At 39.7% G+C, this 18,512-nt stretch overlaps 1 protein-coding gene across 6 annotated transcripts in view; it reads right to left on the bottom strand.

The window, feature by feature from the left end:
* Positions 1–18,512, bottom strand: part of AFF2 (AF4/FMR2 family member 2) — a 508,006-nt gene that overhangs the window by 282,124 nt on the left and 207,370 nt on the right. The window contains exon 1 of one of the 6 annotated variants that reach the window (XM_023202729.1): positions 10,006–10,144. The exons of the other annotated variants lie outside the window; for them this stretch is intronic. Coding sequence (XP_023058497.1) covers positions 10,006–10,056 — 51 coding nt within the window. The 5' untranslated portion in view covers positions 10,057–10,144. Of the gene's footprint in view, positions 1–10,005; positions 10,145–18,512 lie in introns of those variants that run through there. 6 annotated transcript variants of the gene reach the window in all.

Raw genomic sequence — 18,512 nt, forward strand, 5'->3', positions numbered from 1 at the left:
ATGTGCCATGTTGGTGTGCTGCACCCATCAACTCGTCAGCACCCATCAAATCATCATTTATATCAGGTATAACTCCCCAATGCAATCCCTCCCCCCTCCCCCCTCCCCATGATAGGCCCCAGTGTGTGATGTTCCCCTTCCCGAGTCCAAGTGAGCTCATTGTTCAGTTCCCACCTATGAGTGAGAACATGCGGTGTTTGGTTTTCTCTTCTTGTGATAGTTTGCTAAGAATGATGGTTTCCAGCTGCATCCATGTCCCTACAAAGGACGCAAACTCATCCTTTTTTATGGCTGCATAGTATTCCATGGTGTATATGTGCCACATTTTCTTAATCCAGTCTGTCACTGATGGACATTTGGGTTGATTCCAAGTCTTTGCTATTGTGAATAGTGCCGCAATAAACATACGTGTGCATGTGTCTTTGTAGTAGCATAATTTATAATCCTTTGGGTATATACCCAGTAGTGGGATGGCTGGGTCATATGGTACATCTAGTTCTAGATCCTTGAGGAATAAAAAAAAAAAAAAAAATAAAATATGCTTTAACATGACTGCAGCATTTTTAAACAGCTGGCATATTCATCTGAAAAAATAATTAGTTTTCAATAAAAGTTTCTTTTTATACTCAGGAAAAGTCCTCTGGTGACTTTTAAGGATCTGCCAAGTGAAATTTCAAAATGAAAATAGAGTATCCTCGCTGGCCAGTAGCCAAGTAGAATGAAAGACAAACACACTAATTTGTGCCAAGTCCAAAACATGCTGCACCAAGGCAAAGTGGGTAAGTAGCCACCTGGGTTTAATGTTACATAAACCCACCCATCGTCTGCTTCAGCTCTACAGAAAACTGTCCACTTGGGGCCTATGGCCTATGGATTGTACCAGTTTTATCCCCTCTCTTCTTGCTGGCAGGAAATGAAAATGAGTTCAGTAGACAGCAGAGATTTCTTTAACAAGAAGCCAGTCCCAGGGAAGGCTAAGGCTAAAGATTTGCTGTTAAATAGCTTACAACAAAGGAAAATGGACAGTAAACCCGATGAGGCTGTGGCAGCAGCTCTGTTTGGAGTAAGAATTGCATGTCACGCCCAAGCTCAGCTAGTTATGTACAGTCAAATGATTAACTAGTTAGTGTCTCGGAATAGTGTTTGGTAAGTTGAGATTTGTGTCTTGCAACTTTTTCCCTGTTCCAATGGCTCTTCAAAAGCACTCATGTATTAGTACCAAAGACATCAACATCATCAATTACTGAAAACATGCAAAATACAATATCTTTTTATAGGAACTCTGTTGATCTTGAATCAAAGAAGTGAGGAACATCTGCAACAAAAACACCAGCCTTGAGACACTATAAAGCTATAAAGAACACTAGCAAATTGTCAGCTAGGCTTCCTCTAGTGCTATATGCTGTTTCCATGCTGAAGCAAGGTGAGAGGCTGAAGGCTTAAAAGCTAGTCTTGTGGTATTAACAGTAGCGCAAAAAGTAGAGTTGGGAGTCAGAATATCTATGTTTAATTCCATACATTGCTACTTGTTTATTTAGAGTGATTTTCAATGTGTTCCAAACTCATTTTTTTTTTTTTTTTTTACTTTTGAAGTGGCAATAAGAATGCCAACCTCAGAGGACAATTGTGAGAATCTATGGGACAGTGTTTTGCAAACTGTAAAGCGCTGTATCATCACTGACTTCCTTTCACCCTCTCCATTTATCTTTATTTCCAGAAGTTCTCATGTATAAGCCAATTTCCCATTTAAGAGACTGCAATTTACTATTCATAGTCATTTGGAGCAGAAACTATCAATTCTGCAAAGTGATATGATGGAAATACAACATGCACAACTGTGACATGCTTCCCAGATGCTGAGGGTCATTTTATAAGGCTATTTGTCTGCTGGTATAATTCTATTGTTAAATGAATCCTAAAATTTGCTAAATATTTGTGTTTGAAGTTGAGATCAAACTAGTTCAATTTCTATAGGACATATTTAATAAAATGAAAAAACATTTTTGATCATCTTAATTTAGAAGCTATTAGCAGTTAGGCTATTCCAGTCAGATAATTCCAAAACGGAAAAAGCAGATTTCCATTTTAGTATGCTTAAATAAAATGATTATAGGTCATATTAATTTGAAATAAATAAATAAACATTTAAATCTAACTATAAAGCATTACTTCTGCCTTTCAGAAAGCACAAGAAAAAGGATGCCTGCCACATCTTTTTTGGGTGGGAGGCCACACTGGGGGCTCTGTTAATGTGTACTGCCCAAGATGCCCTAACAATTGTAAGTTGCGTGTCTGCATGGGGACCATGTGTGCCCTGGGGGATTGTGTTTCTTGTGTGTGCCCTGGCTATCTGGATACCACTTCAGGCTTGCAAGGTTTTTGGGTCAACTGCCAACACACTGCCAGAGCTGTGCTACACCTAAATCAATACCCCAGGCTAGATCAAAATGGTTCACACAAAAACTTAAGAAGGAAGCCACCTGGCTTTTTAACACAGACCTTTATGATTGGTGGGATTGGTTTTAACTGGCTAAATCCATGACCCCTAAAAGACATGATTGAGATCAATACTGCAGGTTAGTCTCACTCTGCCAAATGGGGTCATACTGTTAGTGATTTTGCTATAAAGATGCCTTGGCCAAGGGACAAAAGGATGGTATGTGCAGAACAGAGTTTAACGTAGCAGGCCTGAGACTGCTCTCCTTAGAAAGGCTTGTGTATAAGGTTGGTCTTTGGCTGAAGTCTGGGCACTTGACTGGTAAACAGTTCCCTATACTGATAAGAAATTTCCCCTCAGTGATAAGACTGTTTTGCCCACTTGGGGCCCTAAATTGGTTTTCCCTCTGGGAATCTGAAATTTTGGTAGTTGCTAGGCAGAGTGGGCCTGTGTGACCAGACCCCAGTAAAAACTTTGGACGCTAAGTCTCAAATGGGTTTTCCTGGGAAGAAACATTTCATGTATGCTGCTACATTTTTGTTGCTATGGTGAGAGCTTACTGCGTGGCCCCTCATGGCAGGGATGGAGCATCGGAAGCCTGCATATGGACTCCTCAAGACTCTTCTTGATGTGTCTTTTCCTTTATTGATCTTGCTGTAATATTTATTCTTGTTGTGTCTCTCAGTCTTGAGTTTGACTGCATGTTAAGTTCCACGAGTCCTTCTAGCAAGTCAATGAATACTGGGTGGTCTTGGAAAACCCCTAAACAATCGCCACATGGAAATTACTGAGGAAAACTGGCCTATAGCTCTTCAACACTCTATTTTTTTAAAATATAAAGTTCTTTTAAAACTAAAAAAATCATTCTCATTTATTGCTAGTTCTTCGAGAAACTCTTGGCCATCTTGAAAAGCCAGGAATGCAAACTAACGTGGCCAAGACATACTATCCACAATAATTTAAAGTATTACAAGTAAAATAATTTTGAGTCACTTAAGTTTTTATAATCAATTGTCTTTTGGAAAAGAAATCAATTAGAGATCACAGATGTCTCAACAAAGATAGAAAGAAATGTCGAAGTGCAGTCAATGATGATTTGTGTTGAGTAAGAAAATAGGAAAAGGGAGAAATGCACTGAAAGTTTATCAAAGACGGACATTATGTCAGAGAAGTGAAAGTGTTCTAGAGGCACCAGCCATATCTTAGTGAGCTAAGTTCTCTTAGGACCCAAACTCTAATCTCTGCTTGCCCACAAAGTTAGAGGAAGTGCCTTTTAAGACACCGTGTTAAGTCTTTGAGATTTTCTCAGAGGGCACTGAAGCCTGTTTGTGCTCTATGTTTTATTAAAGGAGGAAATGGTCTTTTATTAGAGTACCCGATCTTCCAGACCAAATCTTGATAAGAGGATCCCAGAACCCGCTCCACCTCCTAGGAAACCACACTGGATGGAGGACAACATCCAGGTTAACAGAGCTCAGTTGATGTGGAGCAGAAGATCAGGCTATGCAGGAGTGACTGCTTACAGGGCCCCTGTCGGGCTAGGGCTTTTGGGACTGACTTTTCCATTCCTCACACTGCCTCTGAAGGGTTCTCCAGGGACTGATGGAATTATTGATGGATATGGCTAGAGTGGCTTCCTTTAGGTGTGCTGTAAGAGTCAAATGCCATCCTAAGGCTTGACAACTAGACTAGGCTGATGTCTCTTCTTGACTCAAACTGGGTACCAGCTGACCCTATGTCCTTGCCTGCTTCACAAAAACCTACCTGTGTGCCTAGTATTACCTATCCATTATCTAGGACCAGAATCATAACATTTAGTGGTGACCTACTGGAAGCAAAACTTGGCTAACAGTAATAATAGTAAAAATCTGAATGATGTGTTAATTACTAACTCTGCTGTTGCTTCTGTGCTTCCTATTGCTATTCCACTACTACTAAAGAGCTTAGTGTTAGCACCTTTATGGTCATTCCAACATAAATTGAACACCTCACTCTAACTATATGGCATGAAAGTAATGGTATTCTTTTTGCTTCTTGGTTGCACTCCCTTGTAAGATTCGGAGAATTGTGTTCAAATCTAGGTGGTATCACTCAGTAATTCTGTGGCCTTGGGCAAGCCATTCAACCTGTCTGTTACTCAGTGCCTTCATTTGTAAAATGGGATAGTAATAGCTCTCAGGCAATTGTGTTAAAAAGATTAAGGGTAAAGTAGGTAAAAGACCGGGCCTAATATTTTATTCATCAAAAGTTCTCAATAAATAAATGTGATTGCAGATATTATTGTTGTTGATGCTATTATTTTTTATATTGTTACTCTTATAATGAGGATGCAATTTATGCCAAGGTATCATTCTTGGGACCTCTAAAGTTTGAGTGCAGCCTCCTCTCCTAAAGGAGGAGCATAGTAGAGGGCCATTGGGTGTTAGACTCCAAACATGTACCTGAGTTCATTTGTTACCATGGCCTAAACACAAGGAGAACCCAGTTCTGAGGTCTGCCATAGGAGAGGCACAGCAATCTTCCTAGCAAAAACATCCTCCTCAAACGATACAACAGATCATACTCATGTGTATAAAATCCCATGGGAATCATAAGCCTTGGAGCTATTTTCATTTGCCTTTTTCCATGTTTCAGGTTAATCGACAGTCTTTTGGTTGCTAGGAATGGTATGGGAAGAAGTGGCCAACCTTGGTAGTGACTTGCTTCACCTCCTCAGGCATATGCTTGGCAATGAGCATGGCTGTATGATTGACATGAGTAACATTGTTCCTGTTTCCTCCCCATGTCCAATGCCCTCATCACCATCACCAAAAAAAAAAAAAAAAAAAAAAAAAGGTTTTCACACCTGAATACAATTTTGGTTACAGAACAATAAAGGACAGGTGACAGGCCCAGCTGGAAGGCCTCTTTTTCATTTTCCTATGGCCACAAATCAGACATCTTGGGCTCACAGCAGGACAGGCTCCACTGGCAGTAATTGGCACCATCTGTAGCTGTCAGAACACTGGCTGGCATTCCAGCATTTCATCTTTCCAGTCAAGGCATTCATCACTAGTCCAAAACTCAGCCAGCTGACACTGAAAGATTAACTTGCATTGATTTGCTTGGCTAAACTCGCCTGAGCTTCAGTTGGTACTGAACGTTCCTGTTTAATAGCCAGTCTCATCACAAGATGTTTACAAGGTGATTGTCTACTGAAGTTATTTTTTTTTAATTCTCACTCCTCATCTTCTGCCTAATGTGCCCTCAATAATTAAACTTTGGGAAATGGTGAGTTAAAATGGAGAAAAGTGAGTGCTTCACATGATCCCTGCTAAACGCCAGGCCCATGAGCTGTATAATTAGAAAGTTTGTCTCCTTATCTCTCAGTTGCACTAAACTTCTCCCTTGTCAAAGTGTTTGTATGTGGTAGAAGAGGTATTTTGATCTTCATTTTGCCAGAGGACATTAGGAAATCAATCATATCATAGGTAACTCCCAGGCCATGAGGTTGGCTAGCCTGCTGCCTTTCTACTCTCCAGCCCATGAACATTTACATTGGCCTTCTGCCCTGGGCTAGGCCCAGCACTCAGCATGGGGGCTACAGAGAGACATGAGCCACAGGCCTTCGCAAGCCACACTTCTCATTGGGTGGTGGAGTGGAAAACCATGGTAATTAAGGATTGTGATACACTGTGCTATATGACAAGGTAGAGGATTGACCGCAGCCCTGTATTCATGACACATGAGAAAAATGAGAACCTATCTCAGACTGGACACTAGACCAAGGAGGGCTTCCTGGAGAAGGTGATACTTGAGTGGTGAAGACTTAAGAAGGCGCTAGCAAGATGGTAAAGGGAGAGAAAGGAAGAGAACATTGCCCCGAGGGATGGAGTATACAAAGGTAGTGAGGCATGACACATGTTGGGGCAGTTGAGATGCTACAGTGGTAGTTCATTTTAATGGCACTGCAGGATGCCTCAGAATTGAGGGAGTAGGAATTTTAGGCATTTATGCTAAACTAAGGAGTTTGAATTTCATCATGTTAGTGTTGCACAATCATTGTTGGAATTTTCAGCAGAGTGTTGACATGTTCAGATATGCAATAGTATAGAGGACCACCTAGGGAGAAGGGACTGGAAACAGAAAAACAAGTTAGAAAGAAGTCATTGCCACGTTCCAAGCAGTAATGATGCAGGCACAAGCCAGCTTGACAGCCTACAGTGACTGATGAAAGAGGACATCTCACATGAAGATGAGAAGAGGTAGGAAATCTACAAGGTCTCGCTGGTTGAGTTCTCGCGAGCCTGAGTGGAGGGAAGGGCCATTCTTTAAGAAGGGGAATAAGGCAAAAAAAAAAAAAGCCAGTGCAACCCCCAAATATCAGAAGGCGTGGATACGTGTCACTTAGTCTGTCTTCTCAGCAACTCTACCCACCATGCTCAATGGGAAATCTGTACTCTGACAATCAACACAGTGTTACTTGCTGAACAAAATCTTGTGGGTTTTTGTTGTTGTTGTTCCTAAACCAGAACTCACACAATTTCCCTCATTTAAAGCCCTCTTTCCTCTGCCCTTCTGACCAGTCCTTCCACATCAAGATCAGCACCTAGTATACTATAAGACCTTAACAGATACTTGTTGTTATGAGTTGAACTGCATTCTCGCCCCTCAAAAGATGTGTTGAAATCCTAACCTCTGGTACCTGTGTATATGACCTTATTTTTGAATGGGGCCACTGCAGATTAATTTGTGAGGTTAAGATGAGCTGTTACTGGAGTAGGGTATGCTCTTAATCCAACATGACTGATGTCCTTATGAGAAGAGGGAAATTTGGGCATCGACACACACATGCAGAGAAGAATATCATGTGACAATGGTGACAGACATTGAAGTGCTACGGCAACACCCAGGGCTACCAAAATCTGGAAAAGATAAGGAAGTATCTTCCCCTAGGGGCTTCAAATGGACCATGGCCCTGCCATCACTGCAGTCTTCTAGTCTCCAGAACTATGAGACAATAAATGTTTGTTATTTAAGCTACCTGGTTTCTGGTACTATGTTACAGCAGCCCTAGCAACCTGATACACTTATTAATTGAAATAGTCAAATAAAATCATGCCTCCTCCATGAAGCTTACTCTGTCTCTTCAAGCCTGAGATTCTGAGATTATTCATCCTTAAAAGTCAGAAAATAATCATTACACCATAATCCTTCACTGCCCTCCACTGTTGGTCCTAGGCAAATGATGCCATCCTAACGAGGGGCTGACACAGACAACCTGTCTGATAGGATAATAGTGATAACCGCTCGTATTTATCCAGTGTTCTATCTGCTAAACACTAGATAAATATTATTTCATGTTATCCTCACAATGATTTTCAATGCGTTTGTTTCATTTGTGACTCACAATGACACCATGAGGTAGAAACTATTATTATCCCCATTTCACACGTGAGGACCAGAGAAGGACTTTCCCCAGTGTTCCAAAGCAAATAAATGGTAGAGCCAGTGTTGTCCCACTCCAAATCATGTGCTCTTCACTGCCAGGTTCAAGTTTTCATTTATCCACACTTATTATTTGTCAGGCTTGCCCAATTTTGTTCAGTGTTATGCTTCTTCCTGTGCATACATTTTCCTTTGCATTTTGGAATATCTCACTTTGATTGTAAAATATACACCCAAAAGAAAGTTGCCCTCCACCAAGTGGATTCTTTACATATAGACTTTAAGCCTATAATGTCAAGAGGCAGTTAGACAGACATGTTATAAACCCTGGTGGCTTTGAATCAACTAAACTACCTGAGGCAAGGAAAATATCCCAGGGTGCAAATGGAGGTAATATCTATATCTCATATCTCTATGGAGGACAAATATCTCTATGAGCCCTCCATAGAAATATGAGATATGGATATAGATATCCATTTTATCCTTCTGAGTATATTTGAAAACATTTAGAAAAGAATGATTCTAGATCCATTTCAAAAATGCGACTCCCAGGACTTGCCTTGGAAAGCAAAGCAAGTGATAAATTGTAAGTCTCACTTAAATTGCCACCCTCTTACTTGACAATGTAAATAAAATGTTCTTCTGTGAATGAAGATGTAGGAGTCAGAATAGCATGACAAATATCTGTTTATATAGTTATTATCAAAATATCACTAACAAATATGCTTCCACCATCTTTTTGGGAGTAACTGATGGCAACATTAGCGTTTAATTTTGTACATGAGATAAAAAGCACTGAGGAATAGCACATGCGTTGCTCTTTCTATCACTATTATCATTGTTACTCATAATAAACATTTATGGAGCACCGACTATAGCTATTCATAAGCCCAAAGGGGAAAAAATGAAGATAGAATTGACAAGAGTTATAGGCAAAAGATTAAAGATATATCTATATGTGAATATGGATATGTGATTGATTGAAGGAAGGAAGAAAGGAAGAAAGGGGGAGGATGGGAACGATAAAAGAAGAAAGGAAGAAAGGAAGGGAAGGAAGGAGAGAGGGAGGAAGACAATGTATATTGGTGCATGGTTTCTTTAAACATTCCCAGAAAACTAGACCTACATTTCTATAAGCTGTCCAGCCACAACTTCCCCTCACCAAAATTAAATAAATAAATTTCCTTCAAAGCAGAACTCAGCAGCCACTTCAGCAAGGTGAATTACTGTAGTTGGAGTATATTATGCTCATAGATCTCACTGAGGAACCAAGGCAAAAGTAGGGTAGGAAAAAAAGTGAGAGTTGAAAAAAAATTAGAGAAAGGCACAAGAGAATACAGAGGGAAATACAGAGTAGAGTTGGGGGAATGGAAGAGGCTGGGAGTGCAAATGGTGGCAATGGTCTAACTGATGGGCAAAGTAAGTGGTTATCTTTAGCATTCTACATACCCATTGCCAAGCATCCCTCATTATAGGTCTGTATTTTTTAACATTCAGTGAGCACCTACTACATGCCAGGAGCTCTGCTGGGCCCTTCCATATGATAAGTTTTGTTGTCATTGTGGCCGGTTAGAAAGCAACAAATCTAGCTGATAATAAAGAAGCTAATTCTGACTTCAAACTCAACCCCATGTTGTTGGCCTGCACCCTCCATTCTGGAGCATGTTAGCACTTAAATAGACAGATAGGCTGTTTTGTTATTGTTGTTTGTTTTGATCTCCACGACCACTTAGTAAGGGAGAGATAATTATCCCTATTTGGCAGATGAGAAAACGGACATTATCCTACACTGAAGTCTCAGAATGACATTCAGTTCACTTCTGCTCACTTTCTGACATGAGAATCTCAGATTCAATCCATGATGCTCTGGTTGTCCTTAGTTCCAAAAGGGACAGTCAGTGATGCATTCTGACTACCCTGAGGCCTTTAACTGGTGTTTGTCTCAGTTTCCTTACTTAGTGGGAAGGAAATCCATACAATTTTACCTCTAAGGAACTGTATTTAAATCAGTGCTTTGGATATCCTTAAGTCAAAGGAAATACCTCACTGTGATCAAGGACTCATTTGTAAAGAGGGAGAAAAGCTACCTGTTAAGCCATTGACTGATTGTGGACCTTCTACAGCCAACTCATATTGCCTACCTTCATCCTGAAGAAGGACTGAAATGCTTGGTGTCTCCTTTGGAAGCTCATGGATCAAGAAAGAGGGGTGAAGCATGTCTTTCATCTGGGATAGATAAACGGGCCACTGCAACCTTCCTCTGGGTTGCCACAACCAAAATTCACCTTAATATACCAGACTGCCTAGCTTTACTGGCCCCAAAACTGTTGTGGAATCACCAGGTTCTTTATTCTAGGTCACAATACATAAGCTAATTATGACATCATCTCAATTTAAACTCTGTTTTGTTAGCTTCCTCCATCCATTCTTAGACACCAGAGTACTCAAACTATCAAATAGTGCACATGGTAAATTGTAGGACACTGTAAACCATTACCTCATGAGAATAATTCAAAATACAGTTGTTGTTGTTGTTTTTTGTTTTTTGTTTTTTTTTTTTTGAGACGGAGTCTTGCTCTGCTGCCCAGGCTGGAGTGCAGTGGCCGGATCTCAGCTCACTGCAAGCTCCGCCTCCCAGGTTCACGCCATTCTCCTGTCTCAGCCTCCCGAGTAGCTGGGACTACAGGCGCCCGCCTCGTCGCCCGGCTAGTTTTTTGTATTTTTTAGTAGAGACGGGGTTTCACCGTGTTAGCCAGGATGGTCTCGATCTGCTGACCTCGTGATCCGCCCGTCTCGGCCTCCCAAAGTACTGGGATTACAGGCTTGAGCCACCGCGCCCGGCCACAGTTGGTTTTTATTTGTCCATTCACTCAACCTAGCCTAACTAACTATGCTCCTACTGTGTGTATAGAGCTCTGCTCAGTGCCAGGGATACAGAGATGAATAAAACAGGTTTCCCTTTTCTCAAGGGGCTCAGAGACTCACTCCACATGTGTACTATCATAAAATAAAATAAAAAAAAAATGCAAGCACACATAGAAGGAGAGAGGTTTTCTTAATAACTACTTTTATGTTTGATGACTAATAGTAATACTTTCTATTTATGAAATTGTACTTTTGAAAGCAGTTATATACCTTTGATTCATGTGAACCTCACAGTGACCCAGTTAGATAGGCAGGGACGATATCATTTCTAGCTTGAAGATAAAGAACCTGCAGCTGTGAGGTTAAGTGTCTTGCCCAAGGTTGTGCAAATTATAAATACAAGTGTTGGGCCCCAAATCCTAGGCTTCTAGTCCTAGGTCCATTGCCCTTCCCAGTCCCCATCACTGCCTCGCTCAATTATTTACAAGTATTTCTAAAAAGGAAATGATGACCCTATGCCCATTTTGTGGGGTCAGAGGAGACCTGAGAATGCAGTAGTGGATAATTATCCATGATTATGTTTTCTTCAAAAGCATCTGAGAACAGAGGGACATGATCTTTCTCTAAATGAATTCACTTTTTCTTTTGCATGTCTGTCTTATTTAATTTATTCTTACATAGATATTCACTGAAATAATATCCCTTTAAATTGCTGGGAACCTTAACTTTTCTTCACTGATGTTACAAAAGGTAAGTTTTGTCCTTTACATGAGATAAGGTGTTACTGAAAAATACATTCTACTCATATATGTTCAAACAAACAAACAAACAAACAAACAAACAAAAAAAACGAAGGGGAAGTATCATGTAAAGGAAACTCGTAGTCAAAGGAAATAATGTATGATCAAATTCTGGGCCTTGGGATGTATCTGGAGTGATTTTTCTGCCTTTACCCTTCTTCTTTTCCTCACCACTGCCAATACCATCATCACCGCAACTTTGGGCGGGTAACTAACTGTGGACAATTATAGCCAGTGGTGTCTGAAACAGCAGGTGAATGAGGAAGACCAAGGCTGCCTCTGTTCCTATTGCCCTTCCTTTACTCACATCCAGGCACATTGCCTCTTTCCTGTTCTCTGAACACACGAGGCAATGCCCCTTCTTATGACCCTTTGAATGACTGCCTCTGCTACCTGGTATGTTTGCAGCTCAGATGGCACCTGTTCAGTGACACCCTACAAAATTGCACCCCAATTCTGCAATCCAGGTCCTCTTTGATCTGCTCTATTTTTTAAAATGTAGGCAACACTACAAGACATAAAATTAAACACCAACCATTTTTAAGTGTGTAATTCAGTGGCACAAAGTACACTAACAACGTTAAGTAAACATCGCCACTGTCTGATTCTCAAACATTTTCATCACCCAAAAAGGAGAGCCTCTACATATTAAGCAGTTACTCAGTGTTCCCCATCCCCTAGCCTCTACTAACTGATAATCTGCTTTCTGTCTCTAGGGACTTGCCTATTTCTGAATGTTTTGTATTAATAAAATAATATATGTGACGTTTTGTTTTGAACCTCTTTCAGTTAGACTAATGTTGTTATGGTTCATCTATGCTGTGGTATGTATTCGTACTTCATTCATTTGCATAGCTGAATAATATTCCACTGTATGGATAGACCACATTTTGTGTATTAATTTATCCATTGATGCAGATTTGAGATGTTTCCATTTTAGGGCTATTATGAATAATGCTATTATGAACATCTGCGTGCCATTTTTCTATGTGGACATATGTTTTCAGTTCTCTTAAATGTATACCTAGGAGTGTAACTGTTGGGTCATATGATATCTTTACGTTTAACGTTTTGCAGAATTGTCAGACTGTTTTCCTTTTTTTCCTCTAGCACTTAGCATGCTTGAACATACTATACTTTCTTTAGTGTGCTTATCATTTATTATCTCCTCCCTCCAAAATATAACCTCCACGTGGGCAAGAATTTAGCATGCTGTGTTCCTTGATGGACCCCCGGTGTCTACAATAGTGTGTGGCACATAAGGGTGTCCAAGAACTATTTGTGAGAGAAAGAAGGAAGAGAGAGGCCACAAGAGGCATCTGTGGTGAGTGGGGAGAGCAAGTAATAAGCCAGTATTCCTATGTAAGAGTATATATAGATAAGGTATCTGAGAGAGGGGCTCCCTGCATTTAGAAATCCCCTCTGATACACAGTCTCAACACCTTGAGTTGTAATTCCTTGAGTAATTAAAACAAGACACTGTAGCAGAGCCATCCATAGTAAACTCACAGAGAAAATGGCCTGCCACCTGGTATGCCGTGGGAAAATACATGTAGGACCAATAGTGACAAATCTAGAAACACTCCCCCAACCAAGGTAGTTCACATCACCTGAAATAAGAAGTTAAGGAAATAAGGAAGCTCATCTTACACTGGCATAGATTCTTCTATGAGAAGACATTTGTTTAAAATTAAGTTGTAGGGTCCAACGTTCTCTCTTTTGATGCTTCCATGGGGGTACTAGGAGTAGTATAGAAATGTGTTAAGTATAGCACTGTTTCCAACAGCTGAAAAACTGGAAACAACTTCAGTGTCCTCAAACAAGGGGATGGCACAATAAACACTGCATTATCATATTTAATAGCATAGAATTTGGGACAGCTGGTCAAAGGATTGAGTTAAAGCCAGTAGATTACTATGACATATAGTTAGGTGAAAACAGCAACACTTACTATATATGTACACACAGACACACACACACACATACACGTATATATGTATATGTAACCATTTATGTAAAATGCACCTATGCAAAATAATATATATGGTGTGGTTGTGAATACACACACACACACACAAAGAGAGAGAGAGAGACAGAGACAGAGACAGAGAAATGATGCTTTGAAGGCACTAAATTCATAGCAGTTTTTACCTACAAAAGCAGGAGAAGGGATAAGAATTTCAGACAGAAGCAAAAGGGCACTTGAGGCTTGTCTGTAGTGCTCGTGTTTAATCATGTATTCCTGTATTCCTTGAATAATTAAAACATTTTAAATGTATGGGATCATCATTTCCTGTGGGAAACCAGAGAGGATGAGTGCATTAAAACTTTGGGACCCCTAGAAAATTAGACTGCAAAATAAGTGTATCTGAACTTGACTTGATTCTTAAGAAGTTGATTAAACAAATTCATAGCTATGCTGCTGACCAGTGAATTCATCCATTTGGATTCAAGTCTATAAGTAGAATGCATTTGACCACAATTAAAACCTCATGGTTTCTCTTTGGACATATGTGTTCACATGGCCCCTGTCATCCTCATATTAGGATATGTGCAAGAGACTTCTCTGTGGTCGGCTCCCCATCATTAGAAGAGGTCAAGTCTGGCAGCGACAGGAGAGAGCTATGCTTGGGATCATCCAGGGCATGCACGCATGTGTGTGTGTGCATGTTTGTGTGTGCCAGCGAGCACACACTAGTGGGAGTGGAATGGTGTACATACATGTGCTGATCTGGGGCTTTCTTGATGGATTACTTGCTGAACTTCTTCCCCTTTGCTTGTACACCTAACCGGAAACTAAATCTACTGACATTAAAGGTGCTAGAAGAACATGCTTACTAATTGCTTGATAAGGAACATGCCTACATTTTTACAAACTGCTCGATAAGAAACTTAGATCACTTGCTGCTCTGCAAACGTACTGTGTCCTTTCCCTTGTTAGCGCTTCTATCGACATCATTTTCCCAGCCAGACTACCCTTCACCCTGGTGTTCAAGGTCTGCTGTTCAAGGTCCTGGGATGCTTCCTTGAACCCCACCTCTGCAGTGACAGCATTCTGGGTTGTTCCTGGCAGACACCGTCAACTCATTTATGCACTTTCACTCTCCTATTCCCTTTATTTTTGTTTCTCTGATTTCTGTCTTCAGCCTCATTTCCCACATCATCCAGACTTTAAACTACTTGATGGGAGGGACTGTGACCTACTTGGCTCAGACCCCTGCACACAGTAGGTATATAGCAAATGTTTGTTCTCATGTTTAGTCATTCTTTCAACAAATATGCAGTAAGCACTTACTCTGTCCAGCACTGTGATGGTTAACTTGATGTGTCAATCTGGCTAGGGATACAGAAGTGAATGAGACAAAGGAAGCTCCTGACATTCTGGAGACAGTATCTTAGAAGGAAGGAGACTATCAACAGGCCATTGGCATAAAATTTTGGTTCTCAGTAAACTTTTTGTGTTGTAGCCATGGTATATACTTGTTCATTTTGAAGACACTGCATGACTTCCACAAAACACAGTACTGCACAGAGTAGGTACTCCAGGGTACTGAATCTGACTGAAATAAACTAGCATTATTATTATCATACTCAACTGTGCCAAAGCAGTAAGTATAAACATGATGAACATACTGCAGTTCAGCCTTGAGTTTCAGAGTTTTCTATCTTAAAAAATAAGCATCATAGACTAAATCCACAACATAGGAATGCAAATATTAGTCTGAGATGGAAAACAAAGTCTAAAGGAGCACATTTTAATTAATTGGGGGTAATCAATTATACATGAAAACACATACCCTAAATCTTACTTTAAAAAAAGTAGTTGGTATATTTTATATTCCTAGTACCACAAGCAATTAATCCAAAGTTTACATATTTCTTCAATCAAGATACAACATGTCAACAACTGCAGTTAAATGCATCATAGAAATGGAATGCTCTTGCAAAAGGTTCCATTAAGTTTAACATGATTTACAGAACTTAAGATACATTGCTGGGAGATTTTTATAACACTTCAGGAAGTACTCCAGGGATATCTTGACCCACTTGAAATTGTTTTAGCTGCACTGTTACCTGGGTCACAACTGATGGCAGCATATATCAGTTACATTGCAGTCATTTAAAACATGCTTCCATGCATCTGGTCATCGAAATATTCATTCTTTGCATTTTCATATCCTGAAAGAACCATTATAATGGAACTTCTTAAACAGACTAAAATTAACTCATTTACCTCAGTAGGGCCCCTACAAGACATGCTACTAGGAAACATGCCCCTTAAGACTGCAAATGTCCCCTTCGTGCATTTCTGAGGAGGCCAATTTTTCAGTCCTCTTCCTGCTTTCTTCCCCATCTCTTTTATTTGAGAACTGACTACCTCACATTGATTTTTGGACTCAAGAGTCAATAACTGGGCAGCCTTTTCAAGTTTATTCCTGCCAACGGATAGAAGAGATAGAGATGCCTATAATTAGGGTGACTGCAAACAGTTTTGGAACATAATTTATTTTCAGAAATTTTGTATGTTTGGTGAAATAGAAAGTACTGGAAATCCTACACTGAAGGCATTTTCTGTAAAATCTATTGCTAATTATTTAATCAGGGCACATTATGCATTCTTCACTGCAAGACCAACCTCCCCCACCACTGAAGGTGCTAGCCCTGAGACATGAGTTTTATAAAATTCCGTTATCGAAGTTTACCATATCATATCAAGAGAAATGATGAAATTTGATGCATTTCTATAACCACCAAAGTGCCATGCAAGGGTGCCTCATTCATGCTGCTCAAAACCCTCCAATGACTCTCCATCTCACTTAGAGTAAAATCCAGGGCCCTTATAAATGGTCTGCAAGATGCTGCTCCAAGACCTGTTCTCTACCTACCCAAAACAGAAACAACTTTTCCCTCCCTGTCTCCTCTGCTGCCATTCTACACTTTGAGTACTCTGCTCCAGCCTCTATGGCCTCTTTAAACTTTTCAGACATCCTTTGTGCTTGCTGTTCCCCTTGTTTGGAAGGCTCTTCCCACACATAGTTCATGGCTTGCTTCCTCACCTCCTTCAAGACTTTGTTCAAATGTCACATCAGTTAGGCCTCTCCTAACCACTCTTAGAAATTGAGCCCCTGAGCCATTTTCTAACACCCTCTCTGGTTTCATGATTTTAATAGCACTTGTCATCATCCTACATATTTTATATTTTACATACTTATTTTCATTATTCTCTGATACCCATTCGCCACCACTCCAAGGATGCAAGTTAGAAGACGGCAGAGTCCTGACTTGTTTTATTCATTATTACGTCCCTACAACCTGGAAAAGTGACCAGCACATAGTAGGTACACAATAAATGTTGCTGAATGCATGCATGAATGAATGCGTATAAATGCACAACAGCCCCTCTCTTCAAATGAAACATTTCATTACATATCGTATTTCTGACATTTCATTGTATATTGAATTCATTGCATATTGAGTTTTATACTCATTAAAAACGATACGTAATAGCCTGTTTTTTCTTTACTTTTGATTGAGGGAGGGGTTGCCCATCTTTCAGGGAAGGATTCCAAACCAAAGAGGCTATCTAGACAAAGAAACATATACTATGTCATCTTTTAAGATTTGCGTTGTTCTTGTCCCTAGGAAAAGTGACCTTCTTCACTGTCTTGAGGGGAGTGAATACAGATTTTTTTATATATGAAATTCTACTTTATAACTTTTGAAATGCAGTATAATGTTATTCTTTGAAAATCAGGGTTTTTCAGGAACTTAATCTTTAAATATAATACCTTGGATTTGGCATACGGCAACACTCCCAAGGCACAAGAATTCTTAGTATTGAGGATAAACACAGACTCTATACTTCCAAATCCTATGTTTATCTCTTACATTGGCAAATTGAACAAACAGAATTAAATCCTGCCAAAATAACCTAAGACCACCCTTCCATGTGAAGATGGAGGCAGACATGACTGCGTGCTTTAAACCATTACTTGTATTCATGTCTGTTTATTGTGTGTGGATCACACCAGAGAGATGCTTCCCACCAATGCCCACAGACTACAGCACAGCATCGAGCTGAGCAACTACTACCACCACTACAAAAATCCAAAGGAGGAGATGAAGTAGGGAGTGAGTGAGGGAAGAAAGGCAGATACAAGACCATATGGCAGAGGGCTCTTAAACCACACAAAATATTCAGAAGAAAATATAGAACTATTTCTCTATCACAAGGCATGTGTTGAATGACACAGGATGGGCCTAGCACATAGTACTTTTTAAGCAGTAGTAGTGCCTCAATACAATTGATGAAGTGCTTCCATTTAAAGTTATTAATTAGGACAATGACTTGAACTCAATAAAAGAAATATATGGGATAAAAAGAAAAGCTGAGCCATATTGCCTTCATTAGCATAAAATCTTCCAGGTTCCCCAATACACTTTCCAAGGGGATTGAGAAGATGCCTCAATTTTAACCAAATTTTTATAGTTTTAGAGCAAGCATGGTTATGCATGAATTTCAGAATACATTTACTTGAAAATTCATTATATGAAACATTTATCCCATGAATAAATTAGAGGCTCTGAAATACAGTGCAATAAAACTTTTGCTGCTAGAAGAATTTTTACAGGTGAAATAATGTGAAAATTAGTAACATCAAATACGATTCCTCTTAACCTAGACTAGTCCCACACACAATTATTTTGACATGGTCTGTCATACATAATAATGTAGATTTTCTAATAATGCTACAGAAAAGACTTGTAACAATTCTTATCAGAATTTAGAAATACATGATGAATCATTGGGTAAGAAAAATGGCAGTTTATCCATTTTACAAAATGATATTTTTTCCAGAGCCGAATTGGATTCAAGCCTTTGTTCTCCGTTAGAAAAATGTTTAACTGTCATATATTCAAGCAAAGGAAAAACTATTCCACATTGAGAAAATTTCTTCATTCTTTATTTATTGAGTTGCTCT

The sequence above is a fragment of the Piliocolobus tephrosceles genome, chromosome 12 (assembly GCF_002776525.5).
Source record: "Piliocolobus tephrosceles isolate RC106 chromosome 12, ASM277652v3, whole genome shotgun sequence".
NCBI classification, from domain to species: domain Eukaryota; kingdom Metazoa; phylum Chordata; class Mammalia; order Primates; family Cercopithecidae; genus Piliocolobus; species Piliocolobus tephrosceles.